The sequence below is a fragment of the Pseudochaenichthys georgianus genome, chromosome 12 (genome assembly GCF_902827115.2).
Source record: "Pseudochaenichthys georgianus chromosome 12, fPseGeo1.2, whole genome shotgun sequence".
NCBI lineage: Eukaryota > Metazoa > Chordata > Actinopteri > Perciformes > Channichthyidae > Pseudochaenichthys > Pseudochaenichthys georgianus.
In genome coordinates, this window is record NC_047514.1 from 12089421 (window position 1) to 12117149 (window position 27729).

At 40.6% G+C, this 27729-nt stretch overlaps 1 protein-coding gene across 2 annotated transcripts in view; it reads right to left on the minus strand.

Moving 5' to 3' along the window:
- The window catches only part of exd3 (exonuclease 3'-5' domain containing 3), a 62091-nt gene extending 44450 nt beyond the window's left edge, over positions 1 to 17641 (minus strand). For both annotated transcript variants that reach the window (XM_034096349.2, XM_034096347.2), the window contains exons 1-14: positions 17346 to 17641; positions 16194 to 16252; positions 11756 to 11820; positions 9449 to 9610; positions 6596 to 6781; positions 6450 to 6503; positions 6157 to 6296; positions 4944 to 5050; positions 4781 to 4854; positions 3898 to 3936; positions 3416 to 3582; positions 3067 to 3214; positions 444 to 642; positions 246 to 355 (exon numbers count right to left, since the gene is read on the minus strand). In XM_034096349.2, the coding sequence (XP_033952240.1) occupies positions 246 to 355; positions 444 to 642; positions 3067 to 3214; positions 3416 to 3582; positions 3898 to 3936; positions 4781 to 4854; positions 4944 to 5050; positions 6157 to 6296; positions 6450 to 6503; positions 6596 to 6781; positions 9449 to 9610; positions 11756 to 11820; positions 16194 to 16221 (1479 nt within the window). In that variant the 5' untranslated portion in view covers positions 16222 to 16252; positions 17346 to 17641. The remainder of the gene's footprint in view (positions 1 to 245; positions 356 to 443; positions 643 to 3066; positions 3215 to 3415; positions 3583 to 3897; positions 3937 to 4780; positions 4855 to 4943; positions 5051 to 6156; positions 6297 to 6449; positions 6504 to 6595; positions 6782 to 9448; positions 9611 to 11755; positions 11821 to 16193; positions 16253 to 17345) is intronic.
- Positions 17642 to 27729: the final 10088 nt, after the last annotated feature.

Genomic DNA, 27729 nt, shown 5'->3' on the forward strand with positions numbered 1-27729 from the left:
GAGAATCTTGCCTGACACCTTCTGTAGTATGCTTAATGTTATAATAATTAAAAACTAAAAAGGAAATAGAAGCACAAATCCAATTCATAAGCACCCACCTTTGCTGTTTTGAAACAAATAAAGTAAAAACAATACAGCAGGGCTACAATGAATCTGCAGATTAATCTCTAGATTTATCGATTGACAGGTTGTTCTATCTATGTCAGAACATGTAAATATATTGTGAACATGTATGTGAATTTTACCTTTGGGTGTATTTTAAGAAGATCAAGCACCCCCTCCATCTTTAATGGCTCCTCTAAAAGCTGCTGCCAAGTGGCCAGGAGACACTTGATATCTCCTGACATACCATAACCTGAATAGGAAGAATGTCAGAGATGGAAATTATAAACAGAAATGCCTCAGATGAAATTGATTTAACCTTACTTAAGTATGTTTCTTACCCAGTTTGATGATGCTCCTGTCAGAGAACAAGCTCCTGATGAAACTAACAGTCCCAGGGTGTTGACAGAATCCAGCTACACAAAGGTCTAATAAGAAAACCTGATCCAAAGCTGCAAGCTGTATCAGGGCCACTCTCTGAGTGGAGATACAGCCAAAGGTGGGCTGCCACTCCATGTCAACTCCTACCACACCACCCTCCTGGAGAAATCATAGGTAAACAAAGACAGGGGTGGTTAAGACTGCAGCAACAAGTTAAAACAATACAAAAAGTAAAAGGATATATGTGACCCGCTCTATCGAAATCAGTCGGAAGTCGCAACGGCTCATTTCAGAATAAACGTGGATTTACGTAAAAAACAATTTTTTCAGGGTTCGGGTGTTTTGTTTGATTTTAAACAAACAAAGTCATGGCTTTCAGAATATGAAACTTTTATTTCCAAAATCGCACGATAAATACATTTTTGAAGCTTGTAAAGGGACGAAGACAAGCACCTCTCCCTCGCAATCTGCTCTTTCAGCAGCGCCGCCGCCCCCCCTCCCTCCGGCTGAAATTATGAACGTAAGAGTATAGTAATCATAGATAACACGGCAGAGTCCGTTACAGTTTGTTTCCATCTGATTTAAATTAAACAAAGTCTTGGCTTTCAGAATATTAAACTTGTTTCGGCAAATTCAGATGATAAATATAACTTTGAAGCTTGTGACGGCATAATTACAAGCGGAGAACGGAGTAATTTAACGTCACAGCAGGCATAACAACAGCCGGTGTTTCTCGTGAGGGTTTTCCCTGGGAAACAAACACAATACACACAAATGCAAAAATACACAAACACACACACGTATACACAAACACACACACGTATACACACACACTCGCGAGCTTCCCCTCCAAACGAAAATATCTTCCCTCCGTAGTATTTTGATCATTTGCTCCACTAATAATCAATCAGATCGATGGATTCCAGAGAAGAGGAAACTTCAACTCTCAAAATGATGACTCGGTGACAGTCATTATATAATGTGACATATTTCGCTTAATATTTGGAGTACAAAAACAATCCTGATATCATTAGAAATCTAGGAATATCCTCTTTCCAACAGTGTATACAACTCAAAATGTGTCTTCGGGTCAATGCGACTGATTTCGATGGAGCAGGTCACATATACACTCGAAGACAGCGGTTTTCAAAGTGTGAGGCGCGCCTCCCCAGGGGGGCGCCAGAGAGCGTCTGGGGAGGCGCAACGTCAGAAAAAAACAAAACGAGAAATAGTTAAATCTAGCTAGTTAACTTCAGCTAACTTTATGCGAGCGGCAACATGGATTGATTTTTAGTGAAGTTGCCTAAAGTGAGAGAGGAGACAGCGTCTGACAGAAAAAGTGCCGGCTCGGTATGCTGGCGGCCGGCTCGGTATGCTGGCGGCCGGCTCGGTATGCTGGCGGCCGGCTCGGTATGCTGGCGGCCGGCTCGGTATGCTGGCGGCCGGCTCGGTATGCTGGCGGCCGGCTCGGTATGCTGGCGGCCGGCTCGGTATGCTGGCGGCCGGCTCGGTTCGCTGGCGGCCGGCACCGCCCTTCATTTTGTATGTTTTTAAACGGCATCATTGAAGTTGCGCTGACAGGCGACAGAGGTCCACCGTTTCCCCGCTGCGAGGCCCCTTCCCCCCCGTTGACAATTCACGTGGGCTGGGTGAGATTCCAGGGCTGATTTTTAGTCCCAGTCCACCCTGTGGAGACCGAGTTCCCCCACCTCGCCAAAAAGGCTGTAAAAGTGCTCATTCCCTTCACCTCCACCTACCTGTGTGAGTGCGGGTTTTCCGCATTGATCAAAAGCAAGTACCGGTCAAGGCTGCAGCCAGAGGATGATCTGCGTTTATTCCTGTCTCCATTGCATCCCCGCATCATCTGCCTGTTCAGACTCATTGTTCCCACTAAAGTAGGGGTGAGTGTAATAAGGAGGCAAAGTTGACGATCAGTGTGTTGCCGGGAGCATATAAGGATTTATCCACGATGTTGAAAAAATGTAAAACATAAAGATAAAAAGGTTAAAAAAAGTTATTGTTTAATGTTTTAAGGAGGAGACGCTACTCAGCCAATCAAATCGGTGCAGTCAGTGAGTCAGCACGATAGATTCAAACACACAGAGAGACGAGACAATAAGAGAGAAACAGTCAGAGTCATTTCAAATGGCGTGCTCAAAAAAGAGAAAGGTGGACAGCGAAAACAGAGCATTTAATGAACTGTTCTCTTCCTGGACCTCTTTGAAATTGAATACCTCTGCATTGTAGCAACAACAACAATAATAATAATAGCAATAATAATTGGGGGGGGGGGGGGGGGGAACGGCTGTTCTGATGTTCTCTGAGGGGAGGCTCAGCTTCCCACACTTTGAAAACCCCTGGTCTAAGACAATATATGGAGAGGGATAACTGTAGTGTCCTTTAAGCAACAGCTGTAGATGAATGTAGAGCAAATTAAGTGTTGGACATAGGTATTGTAAATGTGTCGTATGCATTGTATCCCCCATGGTGTTGTATTGTAGGATATTGTGACATTTTGAAACCCATTAGTTATAGAGATTTACATTAATGGACACAATTCCTTTTTGTTTTGGTTCTCTGTACCTTCAGCACAATGTTTCGACATCTCTGAAGAGCTTCAGGCGAGTCCACGTAATGAACCTTGTCTTTGGTAAGCGGCACCTGGTAGAACTTCTGACAGTGAGACTGAGATGGTATCCAGTCTTCAGTTTGTGCTGAACCACCAATATGTCTGAGAAGAGGCAACAAATGTGTGTTATTTAAGTGTGAACAAAGGAGTTTGGGAAAAGAGAATAGCACAATATCAGCCGATAAAGAGTGAGACAGAGAAAGACAGCAGAGAAACAGGCAGAAACTGGTCATCTTTAATTGCCTCCTGTGCATATTACTTGGAGCCTATAGAATATGTTTATGCATATGTTGGCCAACTCACTGTAGATCAGGCGGTAGATCCTGCTGCGTCTCCCAGACCCCACAGGGCAGTCTGTTCCTGGGGATGTTGTATCGCAGTGCCCACTGAGCGGCTTTCTGAATATCAGAGTACCTCACTAACAACTCCACCAATGATATCCTCAGCTCAAGGTCATCTGCCACGACGTACTGTATATACACAAGTGGAGTCAAAACGTCATCACGTAAAACACATCATAAATACCTTATTGATATTAACATACAGTACATACATCTCTACACAAACATTACATGACATTACATGTTACTTGTTAGACGCTTTTATCCAAAGCGACTTACATACTCAATACTGTGGGCAATCCCCACAGGAGAAATTTGGGGTGAAGTGTCTTGCACAACGACATGCTGACGGCAGTGGGGTTTGAACCTATGCCCCCCTTGATCCGAACACCAACGCACTAGACCACTACGCCACACGCCTCCCACATATCCATTAACACCAACCTGCACATGGTCACTCCAGATCTCCTCCGTCATGCCTTTCTAGAAAGAAAAAAAGCCATAGCCACAAGTGTTATTAATTAGTTATGCTACTAGGAAAGCTGACTCAAAAATTTAATTTACACTATTGTGCCGTTAATAAATAAAAACAACATTTACAAACAAACAAACAAACAAACAAACATGGTTCTTCCCATCAGTTCTGACATCATGAGTGAATTAGGTATTGATTAGTGTTTGTTCTCATCAGGCTTTTGTAAGTTATCCTTCAGAAAGAGAGCTTCACATGCTGCCATCTGCTCATGTTTAGAGAGTCTACTATTCTTCACTTTGAAATATCAACAGAGATTCCACAGAGATTTGTTACCTGCTTGTTTTGGCTAAAAATGCAGAATTACAAATGTATCCGTGATTAAAGTTGGAATATGTGAAAGTAAAACTAGAACATTATCTGAAAAGAAGAACAAATACTTTCTAGACAAAAGGGGGTTTTGAATGTTGTGGTAAAATCACATGAAAGAAACCCATGGGCTATACATTTTTCATAGCAGTTTATGAGCCAGCTATGTTTGTCTTAACTCTTGGAGATGTAGCGATACTTCTGAGAAAGTCACAATAGGCCACATCCCCACTTGTCTTTCACATACATTTTGTCAATCCAGAAAAGTTTATAGTATGAGGATATCAGTTTGTTAATTTAAGGAAACAAAACTGAACTACACAGGTGATGGAAGAAAGTTTGGGAAAATGTGTATTTTGGAAACCAAACATAAAGGAAGTCTGTCTTCCATCTAAAAAGTATTATCATTATAAAATAATTAATAAAGTCTATCTTATCTATATATTGTGATAATTAATACATGTAAAACCCTGCTGCATCACTTACCTCCACGAATGTTTTGTACATGAGGAAACGTAAAGAGTCCAGCCTCCTCTTGTGCAGAGCATTGGGACACAGTCCTGAGTGAAAAGATGAGAACACTTTCATTTCTGCCTGCGGTGTGTACACAAATAAATGAACAACTAGACACATGCCCAGTCACACACACCTTGGTCGATGTTGAATTTCTCCATGAGTCTGAAGACATGTTTGGCGAGCAATTTGGGCTGGATCTGGCTCATGCAATGTTTGGTCAGAGAGAGGCGAGGGTAGCGCCTGAGGAAACACAACCATGAGTTCATACAGCCGCACCCTGAACACACCGTGGGCCCATATGCCTGGCTTCCTTACACTGGCTAAGGCTATCTGTTTATCTTTAAAGGAATTTATATTATGATTGAATTCATTACAAAGCCTTGAGATGCCTTACCCCTAGTTATTTATCAGACTCCTTTATTGTCGTGTTTTTCACTACGATCTATTTGATGTCAGCCTGATATATGACAACTTGTGTATGTGTTGATCACACCTGATAGCTGGTTTGAAAACACAAAACAAAACGTTTTTTGTGAGCGCTATGCCCTTTTTAAACTGTTAATCATAGCAAACAGGTTGTCGTTCAAGGTATGTTGAAAAATAAATAATATGTCAGACATTTAATTTAATGTTGGGCAATGTTTATATATAAGTGTGTGGTCGGGTTCTAGCTGTATGGCGATCTAGGCACAAACTGCTTCTGTAACAAAGTTCTACTCTTGCCCTGAACACGTAAATGCACGTTAACAAAGGAGAATCTCCTCTTGCACTTTATGTAGCTCTTGTAACTTTATGTAGCTCTTGTATCTTCTCTTGCACTTTATATGTCGTTGCTGCTATATTGTATTACCATGTCATAAATACTTGTGTATGCTGCTCTTGCTCTTTTGCATATCATGTATTTTGTTTTTGCTATGTTTGTAAAATGTAATCTTCTTAAATGTTTTATGTGAGGGACTGCGGATGGAAATGAGCTCAAAGCTAAATCTGGCACAGTTACGCTTGACACATTTTCATGTTTTAAGTGTTCATTACTGTGCATTGTCCCTGCCAAATAAACACATAAAAATAAACCCTGACTCAAAATTGTTCGGAGCCGAGAGCCAGAGCCGCTTCAGTGGAAACATAAAAAAACGGGTTTTGAATCGGGCCCCGGCATTGAACTGTTAAATGACTTAAAAACACTTTTTTCGAATTGCTTTCATGTTATTTTATTAGTGTTTGATCATTTCTGTTTATTATACTCTGTGCTTTAAAATGTGTTATGGATTTTAGTTCATTTGACTCTCTAATTGCACAAAATGTGTTCCGTGTTTAAGTGACAGCCCTTCATACGTGTCCCATACCTGCTTATCTCGTCCACACTGAAGTAAGCGTGGCACCAGGAGTCCAGCAGTGTGACCAGCTGTTGTTCCAGATGATAGTGGCCAGTGACGAAGGACTCTGCCAAAGGCAACTTATTCTGCAAGATCAGTGGTACACACATCTGCAGAAGAAGATCGTAGATTACACACCTTTGAAGTTTATGACTGTAGAGAGGCCATTTTAATAAAAGATTTAATGCATCTTAAGCATGCGTATGGTTTCAATGCTTATGAATAAAAGTGACAGTCATTTCCAGCAAAATGTTTTGTCTCACCTCCTCCATATTCAGATCTTTCTGTAATTTCAGCTTTACACTAAGCACTGCAGCCTGAAATACAATGAAGTATAAAAATGTGGTTTATTATGTCTGAAATCTTTTTGGCTTTTAAAATTAAAGTTGACAGCAAATGGGGAGCTCACCTCTTTGTAGCAGCGAAGAGACATCAAATTCATAATGTACAGTACGAGTATGGCTGGGTCCAGGGAATTCAGCTGGTAGATGTTTATGAGGCCGTCTACAAAGCTGGCCTGGGTATCTATCAGTAAGTTCAGAGCACGACGTTGAAGCGCCAAAGCTTGCTGCTCTGACAGTGAGCTCAGCGTCACCTGTTGGAGGAATCAACAACATATATGTAAACAATTTCTCAAAACATTAAGAGAAAAATATGTTCTCCTCCTCTATACTGAAAATGAAAACATAAACAATATGAAAAAAAGGACAGTCACAAACTTTAAGTAATAATAGTTTCTGCTCTCTTTTCTGTAAATGCAATCGTCTAAATAAGGAGTCGGCTACATTTGTCTCAGAAATATTTGATTTCACATTAATGGCTACAGTAAACACAATATATTGATATAAATACTTGTATAAGTGCACATATTATACAGTATGATGTATGCTTTCTACCAGTACAGAAACATGGCAGTGTTTAACATTCTAAGTTTCTTATATTCAGCTTAATAACAATGTGTACACAGAAAAGATATATCCTTGTTGTTACTTATAAATCAAGAAATAAATGTGGTTTGGTAAACCCTTTCAGTTTTTCTCCTTTTACTATTGATGTTGTTCATGGAGCCTTAACCAAATTAGATCCAAAGAAACCGACTGGTCCGGACAACATGGAACCTTTCTTTTTAAATATAGCTGCAGATTTTATTGCACCACCTCTTACTTCTCTTTTTAACCTCTCCCTCAGCACAAACACAATTCCAAAAGTATGGAAGTCAGCTTATGTCCTTCCTCTACTAAAAGGAGGGGTAGCCACCTTATTAAATAATTATAGACCCATCTCTAAATTATCAGTTCTGGCCAAGGCTCTTGAAAGCCTAGTGAGTGAGCAGGTAAAGGAGTTTTTATGTAAAAATGACATCCTATGTAAACATCAGTCAGGTTTCAGAAAGCAACACAGCACCATCACTGCCACAATGAAAGTGGTGAATGGTCTAATATTTTAGACAAAAATCAGAGTTGTGCAGCTCTGTTTATTGATCTTTCCAAACCTTTCGATACCGTCGATCATCATATCCTGAAGCAGAGGCTGGCCACTATTGGCATATCCGGCCATGGAGTGGGGTGGTTTGTGAACTACCTCTCTGAAAGGTCCCAATGTGTTCAGTTTGATGGGCTCTCTTAAACATTACTAATGGTGTTCCCCAAGGTTCTGTTTTAGGTCCATTATTATTCTCCATCTACATCAACAGTTTAGGTCAAAATGTGGATGGAGCAACTTTACATTTTTATGCAGATGATACCGTGATGTATTGTGCAGGTCCCTCCATTAAGGAGGCTGTTGTTAAAGGTGGGGTTGGTAAGTTTGAGAAACCGGCTCGAGATACACTTTGTTATATTCCATGGAATGCTCTTAACATCCCGATAGCAATGAATATCTTAAGTGCTTTGACAAAAAATCCATACAAAAATTTCATCTGTGGAAGCCGTAGTACTGTAAAAAGCACGACCAATCATTTTAGCCGGGCCGCCTAAAATAACTGGATGGCCTACCTGCCTGTCAGCCTTCCATCTGTGAACAAACTTATCTCGTGCCCTCATTGGTCATGTGCGCGTTCGTGTGTGTTGGAGGAGGTGCTCTGTAAGGAAGTAGCAGATTTTTTCCGGCTGTGTATTTTCAAATTCTAGCGCACTCGAGCTGGTTTCTCCAAAATTACCTACCCCACCTTTAAATTACAGGCAGTTTTTAATATTATTCAGACTCAGCTCTCTGGGCTTAAGCGTATTTCAAATGTTGATAAAACTAACATAATGCCTATTTTCAAAAGCCAAAAAGACACCGGAGACCACTTTGGATATTGTAATTGAAGTGGTTGCCTGTAATAAATACCTTGGTATCTGGCTTGATGATTGTCTCTTTTAAACTTCTGCTTAATCTTAATCTGCTTAAAAAGCTAAGGGTGAAGCTAGGTTTCTTTTTCAGAAACAAGCCCTGTTTCTCGCTTGAGGCCAGGAAAAGGCTAGTCTCTGTGACCTTTTTACCTGTGCTGGACTATGGTGATCTGCTTTATATGAATGCACCTGCCCATTACCTGCAAAAGTTAGATGCCGCCTATCACAGTGCACTAAGATTAGGTACTAACTGTAAATTATTAATTCATCACTGTACCCTGTCTGCCAGGGCAGGTCTGCCTTCACTTACTGTACGGAGGCTCAGTCATTGGTACATGTTCATCTACAAAGCCATGTTGGGTTAACTCCCATCTTACATCTGCTCTCTGATCACACAGAGGGTTGCAGGTAGCTATTGCCTGAGATCTCATGCTGTGGTTTTGTTAAATGTGCCAAGTGCTAGGACTGTCTTAGGGACGAAAGCTTTTAGATGTGCAGCTCCTCTAACTTGAAACAGTCTGCAAAAAGAATGGAAACTGAGCAATTTTATTCGACTACATGTTTTTAAAGCTCGGATAGATGCTATGCAAGCTGACACGGTTGGTACCTGTACATTTCGTTAGGTATTTCAATTGTAAATCCCTGTATATATGTTGTCCTTTTGTTTTTCTGTTGTTTTATGTCTTCATGTGGAACCTACTTGCAGCAGGTCTCCCTTGAAAAAGAGATTGATGATCTCAATGGGATTCACCTGGTTAAATAAAGGTTTGAAATTAAATGAAATAGGATACCTTTAACTGTCTGCAGTTGTTTTTCTGCCAACAGATTGGAGAGGTCACTAAACCACTAAGGTGAAGCAGCGTCTAGAACTGCACGTCTAGAACATTAGTTCTTTACTTTAATGTTTTTGTTTGATGAAGCTTGTCTACCTGAGGAAGTTCCTTCATCCATGTCTGGAACTCGAAGAGGACGTGGTGTCCGAGGGTGTGACTGCGGCCCTTCTGTCTGCCTGGACAGCCCTCCAGGATTGTTAGTAAAGCCTCCAGAGGCTCAGACTGCTTTGAAAATCCCTGGAGGGCCGCCAAATGTAGCTGTGGGGGCAGAAAGGGGAGGAAGTGGTGTGATTTAAAACTAAAAGGAGAGGGAGGATAAGGTAAATGTCTAAAACATTACACTTTAAACGTCTTTTTAATACCGTTTCTGGGTGGAACTTTAAAATCATAATTAAATGTGTGCTAACCACAGTTGTTTTTGTTGATTTTTAAATAAATAAAAAGTCTTAAAAACATTTTATAAATATTACTAATAAATAGGGTTGGGTACCGAGAACCGGTTCCGGTTCGGAACCGGTTCCAACATTTCGATTCCAACGGTATCATTTAGAAATGTGAATTTCGGTTCCGCTTTTCGATTCCTGAGGAAATGTTTCTCGCCGCTCTCCGTAGCCTGCTGCATGACTGCGGCGGGGCGGGAAATGTAGCGTTGTATCTACATTTCCTACAGTGTAACCTGAGACCAGGGCCGGCCCGTCGCACTGGCATTATAAATGTTCGCCTAGGGCGCCAGATCTGTGGAGGCGCTGCGCTGACAGCTCTGGGAGAAAAAATAAATGTTTTGACCGTTGGTGCTCATCCTAATTTTCGGCCTTGATGTAACAACATTCATAATTAAGTAAATGTAACACCCTTTTCACCCCGGTTACACTTTTCATTTGCCCTGTACGATGGGCGCTGCAAGTGATGAAAATGGGGGATGTTGGCTTATCTGGCAACCGCAGCTCACAGCCAAAGTGCGCGTGAGCGAGGGAGAAAGGGAGGGTGCACTGGAACCGGCGCTGTTGTTATTAGCATCTGGTGCTAGCTGCTCTGACGGAAGAAGAAGATGTTTCTACAATGATGTGGAGGGAGAGTCCTCTCCAGTCAGACTGAGAGGCTGATAACTACAGCTCAGTGAGGTAAAGGACTCTGAGGGTTTAGATAGTTCACTTTAGTCTAAGTTATCTCAGTGGGTCTCAAACGTTTTGATCACAATTTATGTAAACACATATTTCCAAGGCACTCTTTTATAATTATTGGGATAAAACAGGTTTGAAATCATTCCAATGTATACTATAGGACAGTAAACCAGACATATCGTTTTAAACTGGAGAGATAAAAAGATATGCATAAATAAAATAGTAAAATAAGATATGAATGAACAACAAAAATAAAATGCATTACATGTAGGCTATTTGTTATTTAATTATTAAAATGTAAACTGATCTTTTTCATATGGGTGTTTAGAGTTGTACCCCCTAGATCTAGTCTCTAGTAATTCTGCGTGTGCACCAGATTGAAGCATTTTACTTCAAAATGTTCAAACATTTCTTCCCGGTATGCCTGAGAGGCAGATATGCTTGTTTTTCTCAACAAGAACTGTTTTTAAAAGTTGGACTGTTGCAGCTTCAGTGGTTCTCAGGTTAAAGTTACATAGCAGTGAATATAAATAGACTGATTAATGTGAATATTACTTTAAACTAACCTGTGTAAAAGTTTCTCAAATAAATGTAATTTTTTTGGTGGAAGAAGCATGTATCATTTGTTTACCCTGCCCCTCAAAGAATCGGAATCGAGAACCGTTAAGAACCGGAATCGAAAAGTAGAATCGGAATCGGAATCGTGGAAATTCAAACGATACCCAACCCTACTAATAAATGAGTCAAAGTTGTTGGTAACTGACATGTGAATTATTTTAGAGCCTGAGGAGACAAACGGCTAACTTCCCTTTTTGCGCCAAGCAGACCCAGAGGCTTGTGACACATTTGAAGTCTGAGCTAAAGAATGCAAACTCTGGCAGGAAAATAATATCTGTGTGAGAATGTCTTGCGCCGTGTCTTAATTTGCAAAACAGATGTCATTCACTCAATATCCTCCACACACAGATCTCGAGTTCATTCAGTGCAACGCAAATTCCTTCCTTCCTACTGACAGACACTCTGGTTTCCTCATCAACACACACAAGCACACACACTGGCGAGCTAAACAGGCCCAGCTCTCTCTCTTCACACACACACACACACACACACACACACACACACACACACACACACACACACACACACACACACACACACACACACACACACACACACACACACACACACACACACACACACACACACACACACACACACACACACACACACACACACACACACACACACACACACACACACACACACAGTGAAAGTGACTCACCGTCTGCAGATCTTTCTGGTTCCATAGCATGAAGAGTTGGTCTCTCAGCACGACGGGATCAAGACCTGAGGGGATTACACACACACCATAGATGAGGTGGGGTTTCACTCTGACCTTTGACCTCTATCAACCTGTCAAACCCCAGCCTATATAGTTTATTTTTTTCTTTTGACCATGCAAGACACCCGATGGCTTCTATTAGGGTCTTACGGAGCTTACACACGGCGGCGTGCGTTGAAGCTTCAACGCTTCTGCTCATTCACTTTGAATGGGGTGACGTCACGCTTCGACGAACTGCATTGTGGGAGCAAAGCATAGCTTTGCTCGCTTCAAAAGTAGAGCAATGTTATACTTTTGAAGCTTCGACGGAAGCGTCAGCCAATCGAATCATATGCCAGAACAAGCTCTAGCCAACCAAACCGCTGCTTGGGTGTCCGGGGCGGGAGATTCATGTGATTGGTTGTTGGTCGAGCGTCAGACATGCCCGCCGGCGAGTTTCAAAGCACGCCGCCGTGTGTAAGCTCCGTTATGGACAGTAAAGAGTTTTGATTTGGGAAAATACAACTATTCAAACTGAATAAGTCTAGATCTTATCTTCTCATTCTCAAAATCAAACCAGTTATGCAACTGGGTTGTTTTGCTTACAATGAAAACCCATTTTATTTTTCTACCAAAGCCTCCATTGACAAAGTATTTTAAACAGTAACAACAATTACCTGCATGGACAAACGTTTAGCAATTCTTTTAAACTATGTCCCCAAGCTGTAATTACCATTACCTTGCCAATTCATTTCCATTTTTGCATGAAAAATAACTTGATCGGTTACCAAAACAGTTAGTAATAATTGTTCTGACTATAGACTAACCCACACATTGACTTATTGTTGCAGCTCTACTCTGCAAATACGCAATGCTGATTTGCTGTACTGGTGATGTTCATAAAAAAAGTCAAAATTGTCTCGAAACACCTTCTTTAGTGTCCAACCTTAATCTTAGATTCAGGTAATCTGATATCCTGGAATTATTGTTAGTGAAAATAGGCAAAGTTGAGTAGCCATAACGTCAAATATTATTTCTTTAACAGGCATGGCAAAGCAGCCATAACATGGGATGAACAGCTGAGGCTGGTTGGATGGTGGAGGAACCGGGCATTAGATCTGCATTCCAGCTGAATCTGCAGCCAAAATACTCCAGAGGAAACTCGGGGCACATTTTATGGAAGGACACAGTGGGTGAAATACTCTAGAAAAGAGAGGAGATGTAAGATTGTGTGCATGTCAGTGTCTAACTGCATGAAGGTGTGTTCCACTGAGAAAAAGCTCTTTCTCTGTCGCTCATGCTGTGTGGGCTTCACCAATACCTGCCCCCCCTCCCTCTTCCCATGGCTAGTTTTCCTGTTCTCCTCTCACTCCCTGCAGCAGCCTCTCTGGATTGTGTCTCGGATTTCCCCAGGAAAGGGCTATGCGGTGGTCATGGTGTAAAAAAGACAACCTTCCTGATGCATAGCCTGGGAAAGCAAAGCAGAAGGCCACTCCCTCTGTGTTGGCCCTCTTTCTTTACTCGATCCCTGCTGACACTTTTGGTCTCTTTCATGTTGCCTCTTAAAGAACTTTACTTGCTTGAGAATCTTAATATATGTTTATCTTCTAGCTGCACCCTCTCTACTTCAGATTGTTTTTCAGTCCCTATGCTTCCCTGTGCTTCACCCACTTTATCTTAAAACCATGTGCATTAAGTATCACTTTAAGTAAGTATCACTTGTTTCTAAGTTTGCCATCTTTCCTGATGACGGTTCTCTGTTCTTTGTCTCATATTACACAGAGACTCAATAAATAATCCTTGCCAAAAACCAAAAAATAAATTGATTATCTGTTTTGCGTTTTTACAAAATTCCAGTCATGCTATGCTTTTTGCATGTTCTATATATATATATATATATGTGGCAGGCGCTTTCAAAATATACAACAGTTTCCGATACCATCCAGAAAATATGTTTGTTTCCATTTACTTAAAATTTGCTTTTTAAACCACTTTAAATGACTATAATAACTGAATCATGAGAAACAGTTGCATGGTAAAGCAGCACAGGCTTTTACAATGGACCAACACATTATTATTTCACAATGGGGCCAGCTTTGATAGTAACATGATAGCATGCTATGGAAGACGGTCAACAGCAAAGGAGGCTGGAAAGTGAGGAATCCCTGCGTCTGACATTTCTCCAGAACTGACCATCCGATCTACTTCACCCTCGGTGGGTCTATTCCCGGGGGCAACAGACTACATACTGCCAACTCAATGATCGACTAAGTGTTATTTAACCAAGGGACTGTTACAATGAAGTACACTCAAGGACGACAGACATTGGGACTGTCAGTTAAATGTAGTAGTACAATGTTTTTCTCTGAAGCAGAAGTAGTCAGTTAGTAAATAGAATACTTTAATTTTATATATATTGTTAGGTGCTTTGGAAGCTCTTTGGAAGGTATTTCGGGAAAGAATAGTAACATCATTTAATATTTGTAATAGCTACACATGGAAATAAACCTATGTTTGTTCTGACCCTTTAGATGAGGGGCACCCTGAGTGTGAAGTTGTTTGTAAGAGAGATTCTCAAGAAAGCTGCAAACAGCAACACCCCAGGGTCAAGCTTTCAGCCCTTTCCTAACAAACATGCACTGCACCAGTGTAGTAATTGGGCTAAGATGTGCAAAAACCCTGCAATGGTCCCCTGAGAGGTCCTTTAATTTCAAGCATTTGAATAGCGACAGAGATTCCTTTGCTGTTTTCTGTGCTTCTCCGCTGTTATACACCCCACTCCAGCCCATTCAACCCACTGACGACCATGCGTACATGCACAGGGACACACACAAACACAAACAGCCCACTTCACTTCAGTCTCACTGTTTGGGTGAGGAATGTGGAGCATGTAGCTTCTTTAGAGTCCAGGCTGCTGGATGAATGACAGAGCTAGAGGCTCCCCATTCATTGCGACATAATAACCTCCATCACCACGTATAAATACACGGACACACATACAGTACATGCACTCATTCACCTTTTTGTGAGAATTTATTCATTTGAAATATGAGAAAACAACATTTACAACTCATGAATTGAGTCTCGATTACCGCTGTATAGATTTAGTTTTTTTTTTAAACCTTAGAAGCTTCTATTGAGGTTTTTGAATGAAGCTTTGAATGTCAGTTGACATATTCAAACTAAATCGTTAATCTTAATAAGGAGATAAATCAGATTATATGAAGTAGTCTTGCGTTTTTTTATGAAGACAATCTCTTAATGATATAACTTGTCCTATCTCCCATTGTGTGCAGGCAGCCGGAGAGAAAACTGTCTTTTAACCACATCAAAAATAGTTTTCAGAGGCTAAATTAGTATTGAAGCAGAATATATTGTTAAACACCAAAATGTTGGGAATTTAGAAAATTATATCATTTTTAAATTACATAACATCAAGGCTATGGTTTTTTTGAGAATGTTTGGATCACACGAGTCAGAAACAAAACTACACACTGACCACTTAAATATATAAAAAAGAGTAATGAAAGTGTAACCTATCTTTAACAGCAAGTATGCAAAAATACCGGGTTTAATTTTTTTTTTTTAAATCTACATTTGTATGTTGTTAGGTCTGCGTTATTTATTAAGCTATCCGATCCTCGAGCTCTTGAAAAAACAATAAAGGTGACATACATTTCAATACAATTTGACAGACATTAAATCTACAAGCGGGCCTAACTGCCAGAAACACAAAGATCAAGTGTCTAAATGGGGCATTTGGTGTCACTACAGCCACCAGAACAGCTTCAGTGTGACTTGGCAGAGAGTGGGCTAACTCTACTGGAAGGATGCCATCACATTCTCCTACAAGTACTTCTCTCCTTTTGTATTTGGTTGTTTGAGCTAAAAAACCTGTCAATAGGTGCTTTGACTGAATCTCGAAAATAAGGAGAGTACAAGCACTTACAAAATGCATTTCTTGTTAAAGCGTTGATGCATGTCAATTCCTTCTCCAGAATTGAATACAACTTGGACTTTCTATCCAAATGAAACATACCAACAGACAGTCAAACAAGGTTGATGATATCATTGTACACCCCGTGGGCTCATTGTGTACAGAAAAACTAATGTTGCTAAGAAGCCAATTGTAAACAAAGCTACTTACAGACATGAGTCAAAGTTAGTAACTACACAGTGGCACCACATGTATATGTCACTATAAAAGAGATGACTTGTAAAAAGATGTAGTTAAACAAGTGCTGAAAACGGTTGGTTGGAAATTAAAATGTAATTTATCAAATGACCTAGGATTTTTGTTTATAGTCGGTAAACATATTTTGTTTTAGGCATATATATATATATTTATTTATGATGTAAATAATGAAAGAACTGTCTGTGTAAACTAAGTGATACATACCCACTGTCTCTGGAGTAGTGTTGTTCATTTCAGTCCAATGAAAAGGTGCTGCTGTCCCTCTGTTGAGGAAGACACACAACACTGTTAAAAAAAACACCACAATTGCTCAAATCCATTTGCTTTGTACTACTTTTATTTGATTAGTTTGTTATGATTATTGTCGTTTTCTCTTATTGTTCTATTTGCTTTTATTTTGAATGGTTGTCTTGTGTTTTAAAAAGAAATGTTATGAGAAGCCTGGAAATACCATGTTTTGCTACCTTACTTGTGAAGAAAAAAACAACATTGAATAACAATAAAGGCAGTTATGAGATGTTTTTTAGAAAGTATTTATTTATGTGCCACACAATGATATGGTAAAGAAGCTAAAGTATGTAGGTCAAGATATGACACCCTACACATAGCTTCACCTAATGCATTTGCTCTGTTTTGTTCAGCAACAACTTTCCATTGTCTTGAATTATGTCAAAGCTTTAGTTATAATCCAACCAAGAAAAAAGAAAGATGTGTAATTAATGCAGCAGTTTAAATCCAAACTTCAAGGAAAACTGTAGTGGTTATGAACCAGTTTCGCTCATGATATCATTCCCACACACACACACACACACACACACACACACACAGAAACTTGTGGGAACAGCATCCTGAGAAATGGCAAGATGCCAGCTGGCTATGAGACTTGATTTTAGGCTGAGGATGTTTTTTTAGGACTGAAGTCTGTTTCTCTCAGACCGGCTTGCACTATCCGGGCAACAGCACGTTTTCAGGGGATAGTGGAGGATGAGAAAATTGCGTCTTGACTGTTTTTATTATCTTCTATCTCCACCTAGTGGTAATACAACACACACCCTACTTCCTTAGTGCTTGTTGTCATACTTTGTTAGCAAACATTAGCTTGTCTGACACAGCTAACTACCTAATGACACCCACACGTGCGGTAAAATGATTACTTCTCGAGCTAATGCAATGCTAACATAATGCTTGTAGTTTGGACGACGTCGTTCTTTGTTTTAGCTGGTGACTCACTTTAGCCTAGCTAAAACGTCACTGTCATGTTGCTTCCCAGTACACCATACATTTTATGTTTCAGACAAGCGAAATATATTTAATTACGCTAATGTTAAGTTATTTTATTGATGCGTATGAACTCACCATGTGCTACTTTCTTCAATTAGCTGTCGTCAGGTGGACTGTATGAAAGCTACCTTGCTAGTTTGTGAGCAACATGGCGCTGATTGGACCCAATGTGATGATTGCTTTCTTTGCCCTGAGTCAATAATCCAAGGCTCACACTGCCGTCACTGTACACAAATGCAGATTTAATCGCCGGTCTGAGGACTGTGACTTCTGCAAAACCATACCTTTAACATTTAACATGACTTTCAAACCTTTCTGACAATTATTTACTTGTGTTTATCGGGAGATATAAACACACTTAAGGTAAAGCTGCCTGTAGTTCAGTACTTGGGGAAAATGTAACCCTTTGGAAGTTCTCGCTCTTCTGCTTGTTTTCAGCGGAAGCTGTCTTTGCAGGCTGAAAGGGCACTACTGCCATCCTCTGGTCAAGGGAAATATTTAGGCTTTTTCCACAAAACCTAAAAAGTTAAACATTTGAAATGGTTAGTTTATTATTTAGTCATCAAAAGAGAAGGATCAGAGAAAAGTCCACAAAAACATAGGCCTTCCGATTTGTGTATCACAACTCTTTCTTCTTTCTTTTGCAAAAGAAAGGCTGGCTAAATGTACATCTTGAAGGACTTGGCCATTTCTACTGATCATAATTCCATTGTTGAGGTATACTAAAATGCATTTATATTGTGCAATTTTCCAAACTCACATTGGTGTCTCATACAGCATCTCTGTATAGTAGGCCTATGTGAATTCAATCTGTCCTAAACGGCTTGTTGGAGCTCAGCCCAGTGGCCGTCTGCGAGACAGCGAGACACAGCGAAACCCAGCCCGAAACACACGCACACACACACCCGCAGCCTACGGGGGTTATTCCCTATCTTTATTCAAGAGCGTGGTCTTTAAATGTGAGAGCATACTTTATTGATTTCACGTTCAGAATATGTATTTCTTTCCCTCAAACCCTGTCCAGAGCCATAGAGAGATAACCCGGAAGTAAGTTAGCATTTTTAGCACTTCCGGTTCCTTCGTCAAAAAAGCAATGCATTTTCTCCATAGGGTTTTGGAAAATAGCTCGAAATAAGGTCTGTGGTTGACACAAATTTAAGAGATAAATCACGTTTTGTTCTACGACAGTAGATACATCAGCAGTGATCCCACTGGTGATTTTTGAAGAGTTTACGTGTCTGCAAAACGATGGTTGTTACCGAGTGGCTGAATAGGACTACAGAAATTGTCGAGGCCGGTGTACGTCATTACGCCTACACACGTAAACACTCCCGCTAAATTTGTTTTCCCCTGTGTTCTGCTTGAAAGCAAGTACCTGCCTATCTTTAGTATCCGTATATCTATATCTGACCATTAGAATCTGTATTTTTGAAATTGTCGTTTTTAACACCGTAGTTTTACAAATTATAGAATAATTAATTACCAGTGTTTTCCAATTTTACTCGGCAGTTCGTTTCGTTAGCTAACGTCAGCTAAAGCTAGCGCTACTAGTTAGCTACGCAATGGTTTGTTGCTTTGCTCCGGGTTGCAGCCACAGGTCTTTGCATGAAAGGTGCTCGTTCTATCGTTTCCCGGCCAATGTTTTCCAAAGGATAGTCTGGATTCGTGCCATGAGGTAAGCTGACGTTACATTTTTGTCCATGTCACGGTGAAATGTAAATGATGGGTAGTGACTGTATCGCTGTTTTAGAGATGGCGCTTCTGAAAAGACCGCAACATAAGTAAAGATAATGAATACATCCTATTAAAACCTGTGTGGCTTATATGATAAGTATAATTAGTACAAGCAGCATAACGTTTCACCATGTAACTAAAGATTGTATTCAGGGAAATCAGTTTGACATATTGAACTAATAACAAATCACCTCTGGCTGGCAGAGAACTCTCTGCTCCATAGCTTCTTCCATGTACATTTTACATTTATATTCAATTTAATATACCATCCCTCACATACTTTTGTATATATAATAACTTATATTTGGTTTTTCTTGTTATGCTGCTGCAACACAAATATTTCCCAAATTGGGATCAATACAGTAATATCTTATCTTAATTAATTAAGAAATATAACTATTATAATTAGTGTAGCTGACAACTATTTTCAATATGGATTAATCTACCATTTATTTCTTTAGTTCAATTTTCATCTATAAAAATGTCAAAATAGTGAAAATGTTCACGAGACAAAGTGCAAGGTTATATCTTTAGATGTTTTGTTTTAGCCTATGTACTGTATGTCTTAATGCTCTTATATGTGACGGTGTGACTTCCATGAAACTAATATTTTATATCTTCCCAACAGACGAGCTGACAGGAAGCCTAACACTCTAACAACCACAACATTGCAAAGGCGAGTAAATGTAAATTAAAAACGATTCACAATTTCTTAATTTCTTCTTCTTTCTTGCAGTGAGGTGAAGCACTTGGTGCCAGTAAGGATGCTCCTCACGCAGGCTGAATGTTTCTCCCTCCTTACTGACACAGAAGCCCTTGATTTGCAATGCTTCACTAATTGTCATTTCCCTGGCTCCGTAGGGACACTTTACCTCCAGCACAGCGGGAGACCCTACCAGACCATCTGGAGATGCCCCCAACACTCCTGATTGGGAGAGCCACAAACCTGACTCATGGACCTGCATCTGGGTTGCAGTGGTGAATGCCCTGAAACCCTCACATTCATTCATAGTCCCCCACTGTACAGACAAAACACCATCAAGGGCCTGTTGTTGCCCTAGCACCCTGGCAATAAGGAAAGCAGTCACACGCTTTGACCTCAGGACAGCTCCAAAGTTGCTGGCAGTCAACCTTCCTTTCCTGAACAAATGCCAGTTTGGGTTGGTTCGCTGACCAGTGTAGCCACCTGAATTGCCCTCTGTTGCTCCTCAGACAATGCCATGCTTGCCACAATTGCCTCAGGTCCCTGATGCCCAACAGATTTGAGAATTTCAGGAACAGTAAGTGTTTCCAAGCTGTAGTGTTCCTCTTCTGGCTCGGGGGAGAGAAGCCAAGACATTCCTGAGAACCTGCCCCCGAGTCTGTCCCTCAGCCAGTCACGATCTTCGGAGGTGGGCTCTCTTGTCAGCGGGTTGAATGACTTATTGGTTGGAGGAAATAGCTCCTCCACTGAATGCGTACGTTTAGCTGCCTTTGGCTTCTTCCACTGACAGGGGGTGTCAGTGCAGCTGAAACTGTGGATGGCAAAGATGGTTAATGAGCCGCATGACTGCATTTCCATTTTCCACGTGGGCATTCACATTTTGTGGAGAGAATTCCCTCTTCTCCTGTAGATACCTGTGGTGGTGGAATTGTTTTATTATTTAAAATATATTTACATTTGTAATGCCTTCCCAATTATCCCTTTAATTGTTTATAGCCTACTGTATGTTTATTTCATGGATATTTCTGTGTTTTCTGGTGTGTAATATTTGTAATCTTGGGGCCTCTTCTCTTTAACATCTACATGCTACCACTGGCTCAGATAATGAAGAACGACTAAATAAGTTACCATAGCTATGCAGATGACACACACATTTACGTAACCATTTCACCAGGAGACTATGCTCCAATTCAAACACTGAGTAAGTGCATTGAACACATCAATGACTGGATGTGTCAGAACTTTCTCCAATTAAAGAAAGATAAAACTGAGGTAATGGTTTTTGGAGCCAAGTCATGGACTCTGACCTGAGTTTCAACAGTCACATTAAAACAATTACTAAATCAGCTTACTATCACCTAAAGAACATATCTAGGATTAAAAGACTAATGTCACAGCAGGATTTGGAAAAACTTGTCCATGCATTTATCTTCAGTAGACTCGACTACTGCAATGGTGTCTTCACAGGTCTCACTAAAAAGTCTATTAGGAAGCTGCAGCTGATTCAGAACGCCGCTGCTCGAGTCCTCACTAACACTAAGAAAGTGGATCACATCACTACTGTTCTGAAGTCTTTACACTGGCTTCCTGTGTGTCAAAGAATAGATTTCAAAATACTGCTGCTGGTTTATAAAGCACTGAATGGTTTAGGCCCAAAATACATTTCTGACCTGCTAAATTATGAACCATCCAGATCTCTCAGGTCAGGGACTGGTCAGCTTTCTGTCCCCAGAGTCAGAACTGAACATGGAGAAGCAGCGTTCAGTTATTATGCTCCAAATATCTGGAACAAACTCCCAGAAACCTGCAGGTCCGCTGCAACTCTGACTACTTTTAAATCCAGGCTTCTTTTTGCCGCTGCTTTGAATTGAACTATTCATATCTTAGACTGCACTGTAACTTTTATCCATGTCTTTTTTCTTTTAATGTTTATTTTATTAGCTTTTCTTTTTAATGACTGGTTTTAAATGCCATTTCTTAATGTCTTTCATTTTTTGTAAAGCACTTTGAATTGCCATGTGTTGAAAAGTGCTATATAAATAAACTTGCCTTGCCTAATAAAGATTTCATGTGACACATAAAATGGATTTGTTGATGGGAATTAATGTGAATAAATTAACTCTAGGTTAACGGTACTCTTGCTATCACTACTCACCGACACTCTATAAACCTTGTCCCTCATGCTAGCCCTGACAACACCGGTATGCACACCTTCATCTAGGCTGCACTGTTGTGCGTGTCCTGACTTGTAGTGGTTCTCTCCTCTATCTCCAATCTTCTTGTCATCTGTGTAAAACGATATCAGACTGGTAATTGACACAGCCATGACTTCTAGTTAAATTCAGTGTGGCTAAAATGAAAAGCTTTGTTAAAATATGCAAGCACGCAGAAGTCAAAGTCAGCTTTATTGTAAAAAAATTCTACATGTGTTATACATCCAGAAATATCGTTTCCCACAGTGTGACATGTATACATAAAACAAAACAAAAAGGGCCTAGATAAACGTGGTATACATAAAACAAAACAAAAAGGGCCTAGATAAACGGGGTATACAGTTTAAAATGTTAATATATTTAAAGTGTTCAAAGTGCAGTTTCAGTGCAAGTCAGTTGAAACGATCTTAAATTGGCGTGACGTTGAAGTCGTGCGACCCTGCTGCTGTACTGGCTTGTAGTTCGTTTATAGCATAACGTTAGCATTTCGCTTTTGGCGACTAGATTTATGATTCAAAAATGATAAAAGTAGGGGAGACATGTGGATATTATCCGGCTGAACAAAACGTGATTCCTCTCTTAAATGTGTGTTAACCACAGACCTTATTTCGAGCTATTTTCCAAAATCCTATGGAGAAATTGCATTGCGTTTTTGACGAAGGAACCGGAAGAAGTTTACATCCGGGTTTTAGGACGCGTCACTGCGGTTCTCCCAAACGATAGCTGGGGATTATGGGTAGTGTAGTGTCTTCGGCCATCCTAAACTGAAATGTTTTTCGGATATCATATCGCATTAACAACCAGTGGCGTTTTCTCCCGGAGGCCAAGGGAAGCAAGGCTTCCCCTGTTTTTTCGGATTGTAGTTATAATTTAAATAAATAAATAAAAACACTGTTTTGTTTCTGTAATTCTCCTTTCATGTGTGTTCCTGCCGGACCGTCTCTCCGTCTCTCCCCCATTCTCATTGAGTATTTTACAAAGAGTGAAACAGCGCCCCTCTAGATGTCATGGTGAAACAGTATATTGCATTCACTGTTGCGAGAGGAGGCCAGCAGAATCTAGTTTCCCTTGGTGAAAAAAAATTGAGGGATTAACCAATCAGATGAGGCCCACGTGATGCCCCTGCCAACCTGTGATTGGTCAGGGCCATGCCAGGGGAAGCCAGCCGCCTCCAGCTTCCCTTCAGGGGCGGCTGGCGATTTGATTGGACACTGCCATCCAATCACATCAACATCAATTTTAATAGAGAGGCGAAGTCACGCCCATGGGACCCCGGAAGCGAAAAATTAACATTGAATTCAATGGAGAGAGAACACGTATCTTTTGATCCCGTTTGAATTGTGCCACGAACTACACATATGATGTTTGTCAATCTTAAACAATAAGTTCCATGTCAAAAAAGTCACATTTTGTCGTAAAACTGTTGAAATATAAGACTATGAAAAATACGCGACTACAAAGACTACAAATCCCATTCTGGCTCGCGTAAGTGATGTCACAGGCGATAATTCTCCAAGTGGTTGCGACTCGTAATTAAAGCGAAGAAGAAGATCTCATAACCGATTTATTCCCTCCAATAAATAAGAGATTGCTAAAAATAAATTCACTTTTACAAGATGCATGTGTGCTTTGTACCAGGTTGTAATCACATAAGTGATCAAACCACTTGCTCGTTCTATCGATTCCCGTCTGATGAAAGGACCAGGAGTCGCTGGATCAGACATATCAGGTAATATACATGTTGTGCATGGAACATATATAGTCAAGTTAGCTACCTAGCTAGTAGCGACGAGTAGCGAGCACGTTAGTTAGCATTACATTACTTAGCCTTGTCATTTTTAGTAGCCTTACCATGAAGTTATTATTTTATTACATGAAGTAAGAGTAAGAGTAGATGGTAAGTATTCCGTGAAACATTTGAAGAGTAGCCTACTGCGCCATCCACCGGGTGCTATGGAAGCAGTCAGGGAGAGTCGAAGGCAGGCAGGCAGCTTTGCATGACATTCTTCTGGACGTGTTTCATTGTGATGACAGTAAGGGTGAGTCAATCTGTTTGTTGGAAAGACAGTAGTTGAGTGATTACTGAGAGAAAATTATTAGAAGGGATAATTATTCAAAGTGTTGTTACTTTAAAGTGTTGTTACTGACCTTTTTCTCTTTTATTTCCTTTCCCTCACCTGTAACTGCTGAGACCCTGAGGAACATGCACACTGACCTGCTCTGGCAACCTGATTTCCACTGTACGTAATAGTATTTGGTTATGGTATATTATTTATATACATCAAAGGCACAATGCACCCCCCAGAGACACACATGTATTGAGTGTGATATTGTGCATAGGTCAAGTGAAATCATCTTTACACACTAGAAAACTGTAGGAGCGGCAACTTGTTTTGAAATTGAATTTTTAATATCCGAAAATGACGTTGATCTGTTTTCTTTATTCTTCTCTCTTCCCAGCTCCATCCATCACCATGCTCTGTTCCTGCAGGTCCTGCTTGCTAATCATTATGCTCATATGTTTTCACACAATTACAAATAAAGTCAATGTATTGTATGACATGAAGTTGTGCTTCATTCGGAGTCAATAATACATTCATTCTGCCTTCATCCATTCTGCCTTCAACTGCACAATGACTGTGGACTGCACCGACATCCATGTAGCTGCCCCCAGTAAGATGAACCAAGCAAAGAGGGTCAACATCATGCCCAAGGACATCCAGCTGCATCCGCGAGAGAGGGCTTAAACTGACCTGAGACCAGCACACCCAAACACAACGGCTCTTTTAAGAGCCACCTACAGTTTCAAAGAGTTGCAATCCTACGTTATTATAATTATTAAACTGGTTCATGTGTCACTTAGTTTACTGAACCGTGATGAATGAAAGAAATTAGTGAGGTAGTGGTTTACTGAAGTTACAAAGACATTAATATACGAGTAACAGGTCAGTGTAAACACAAGCTTCTGTCAATTATGGATCATTCAAACTATATACAAATAATATGTAATAAAGTTCTAAAATAAGTATTCGGTATATTCCTTGATAGCTTTTGGAGAAGGTTGTTTTTAAGTTTACTCAAATCTATCGTTTCAACTGTTTCACTTTATAAAAAGGTGAGTTGAGCATCATTGAGTTTCTTATTCTGTCAGTAAATTATCCAAATGTTTATCATTATTTTAGTCAACCCTAAACAAATTGATTGTACCTTTTTAATAATGACCTTACATGGTCGGCAAAGTTAAATTAACTTCAGAAAATCAAATCTGTTCTGAGAAAAAACTAATAAATGTTTAAAGATAGGAACTTGCCATCCCACTGAAGAACAGTCCGTAGAGATTTAAAGGCGTAGTTGTAGTTCAGTCCAACGTTTCATTTGGATTCATTTCTCCAACAGTCAACTATTTTCATAAAGAATATATATATTTTTCAAAGTCAACTTTATTGTCAATCTTACTCAGTTTGTGTTTATAGACAGAGAGATCAAAAATACTTTTAAATCAAATAAAATTATACAATTTACAGATATGTATACAAATATATATATATATATCCTATATAATGATGGTGGACACTTCACCTCCAGCAGGGCAGATGGCTGCACAAGTCCATCGGGGGATGCTCCCAAAACACCGACTCACTCACAAAGAGACCAGACTCGAACACTGTCTCCTGACAGGCCTGCACAAAAGCCTTCACCCCTTCGGCCTCATTTACAACCCCCCAGTTGACAGCCATGACTCCGTCCAAGTTGTACCCCCCGAGCACCCTCTTCATGAGGGACGCGCATGGAGTGGATGAAAGTCCCGACCACAGCACCAAACTTGCTGGCTGTCAACCTGCCCCGCCTGTGTAACTGCCACTTTGTCCGCTGTCCTCCGGTGGCTGTCTGGATGGCAGCTTGCTGGTCTCTGCTCAGTCGCATTGAGGCAAGAATTGCCTCAAGCCACCGACCCCCATGCCCCTTCACCAGCTCCGGCACGGTGACAATGGCCTGATGTTGAGGCCGCGGCTCTGGCTCAGGTGACAAAAGCCATACCATGCCACACTGTGCGCCCCTCAGTGCAGACCTGAACCAGTCTACATCCTGAGTGGCGATGTCTCTGGCCAGTGGGTTTTATGTCTCCTCTCACTGTTGGTAGAGTTGAGACACCGGCTGGACTACTTTGGAAGTGCCAGGCTTCCTCCACTGGCACTCAACATCTGTGGAGCGATTTGCCACATGGCACATATTGCCAATGCTGCAGCATGGCTGCATTTGTACATCCCCCGTGCACAATCACAGACAGCGCTCTGCATCGCGCCATCGTCTCCCATGCAGATCTGTACAAATAAAGTAAGTACCATGTTTGTTAGCATGCTATAATAGATTGAATGAGCAATAATACAAGGATGGTCCGGATCTGGGGGTGGGAGGGGTTATTTTTCCATAGTTTTGTCTGATTGTTGTTATTGTTTGTTTTTTCTGTATTTTTTGTAATGTGTGTTGTACTGGTTGTGATTGTACATTGTATTTTTCTAAATGTGTATGAATACATTTTTGAAAAACATTTGATCAACAATAAAAAAGGATTTGGTCAGGATCTAGACTCAGTGTGTAGTTTATTAATTAATCAATGCTCTCTACATTAGGAAAACACATACCAGTGTACCCGAGGGAGTCACACACAGCTGTGCCTGGATAACCAAACAAATTGACAAGATAACCAAAACCCTTGAATCTACACACAGCAAATAAACTCAAATGACACAACGAGATGTAAAAGGAGATCACACATACAGTATAGTCGATATAAAACTGGCCGCTTCAATCTGAAGAGCAACTAAAACAAAACACGGGAGTTTACCTTGTTCTTGTGAACACTAATGTTATCCACAGCATACACACAGACCACGAAGTTCTAAAGGAGAACACTAGTTACTGAAACAAAACACGTTAGTGTACCTTGTTAGCTAATGTTAGCTAGCTGACATTAACGTTACACATTGCACTCATATTACTCACCAACATCTTGTAAAGCCGGTCCCGCTGCTCCTACAGAACCGAATAACTCCCCTTTCGTGTATGTACAGCTCTCAACGTGTCCAGACTTGTAGTCACCTCGTTTTATACTTTTATTCTCATTCTGAAAGAAACAGGTGAAATTTGCTAACGTGACGGCCGTCTTTGTGATGGTGACGCGTATTGTGCGAGACCAGATAACTGTAGTTCACTCAGCGGTTTCACACAAAAAAATGTGTAACTTCACAGTTTTACGACACATTTTAATTTTTTTGACTTGCAAAATATTCTTTTAAATTGACAAACATCATATGTGTCATTCGTGGCACAATTCAAACGGGATCAAAAGATAACCTTTCTCTCTGCATTGACTTCAATGTATAATTTTACGCTTCCGGGGTCCCATGGAGGCTCCCGGAAAGGGAGGGACTTCGCCTCTCTATACCGTAACTGTCATCACCGCCGTTAGAAATTATCAAGCAAATTAAGCATTATGGAGGGAGGAGATTTGGCGTACTTAATTAAGCATAACTTCACTAAACTTCCGCTACAGCAGCAACTACAAATGAAAGCAGATGGCAGGACAACGCCCACACTCGAGCTGTGTACACAGAGGAATAAGGGATCTAATCGGACGTTCAATGAGGACAATTATGTCCGCACGGAGTGGCTAACTGGAAGCGCTAAACTTCAGCGTCTATTTTGCTGGCCATGTCTTCTTTTTGACAAGGGTTCGTGCTCCCTGAACAATCCTTGGGCAACTTCAGGATTCATCGACCTTGCCAACCTGTCACGGGCAATTGAGAGG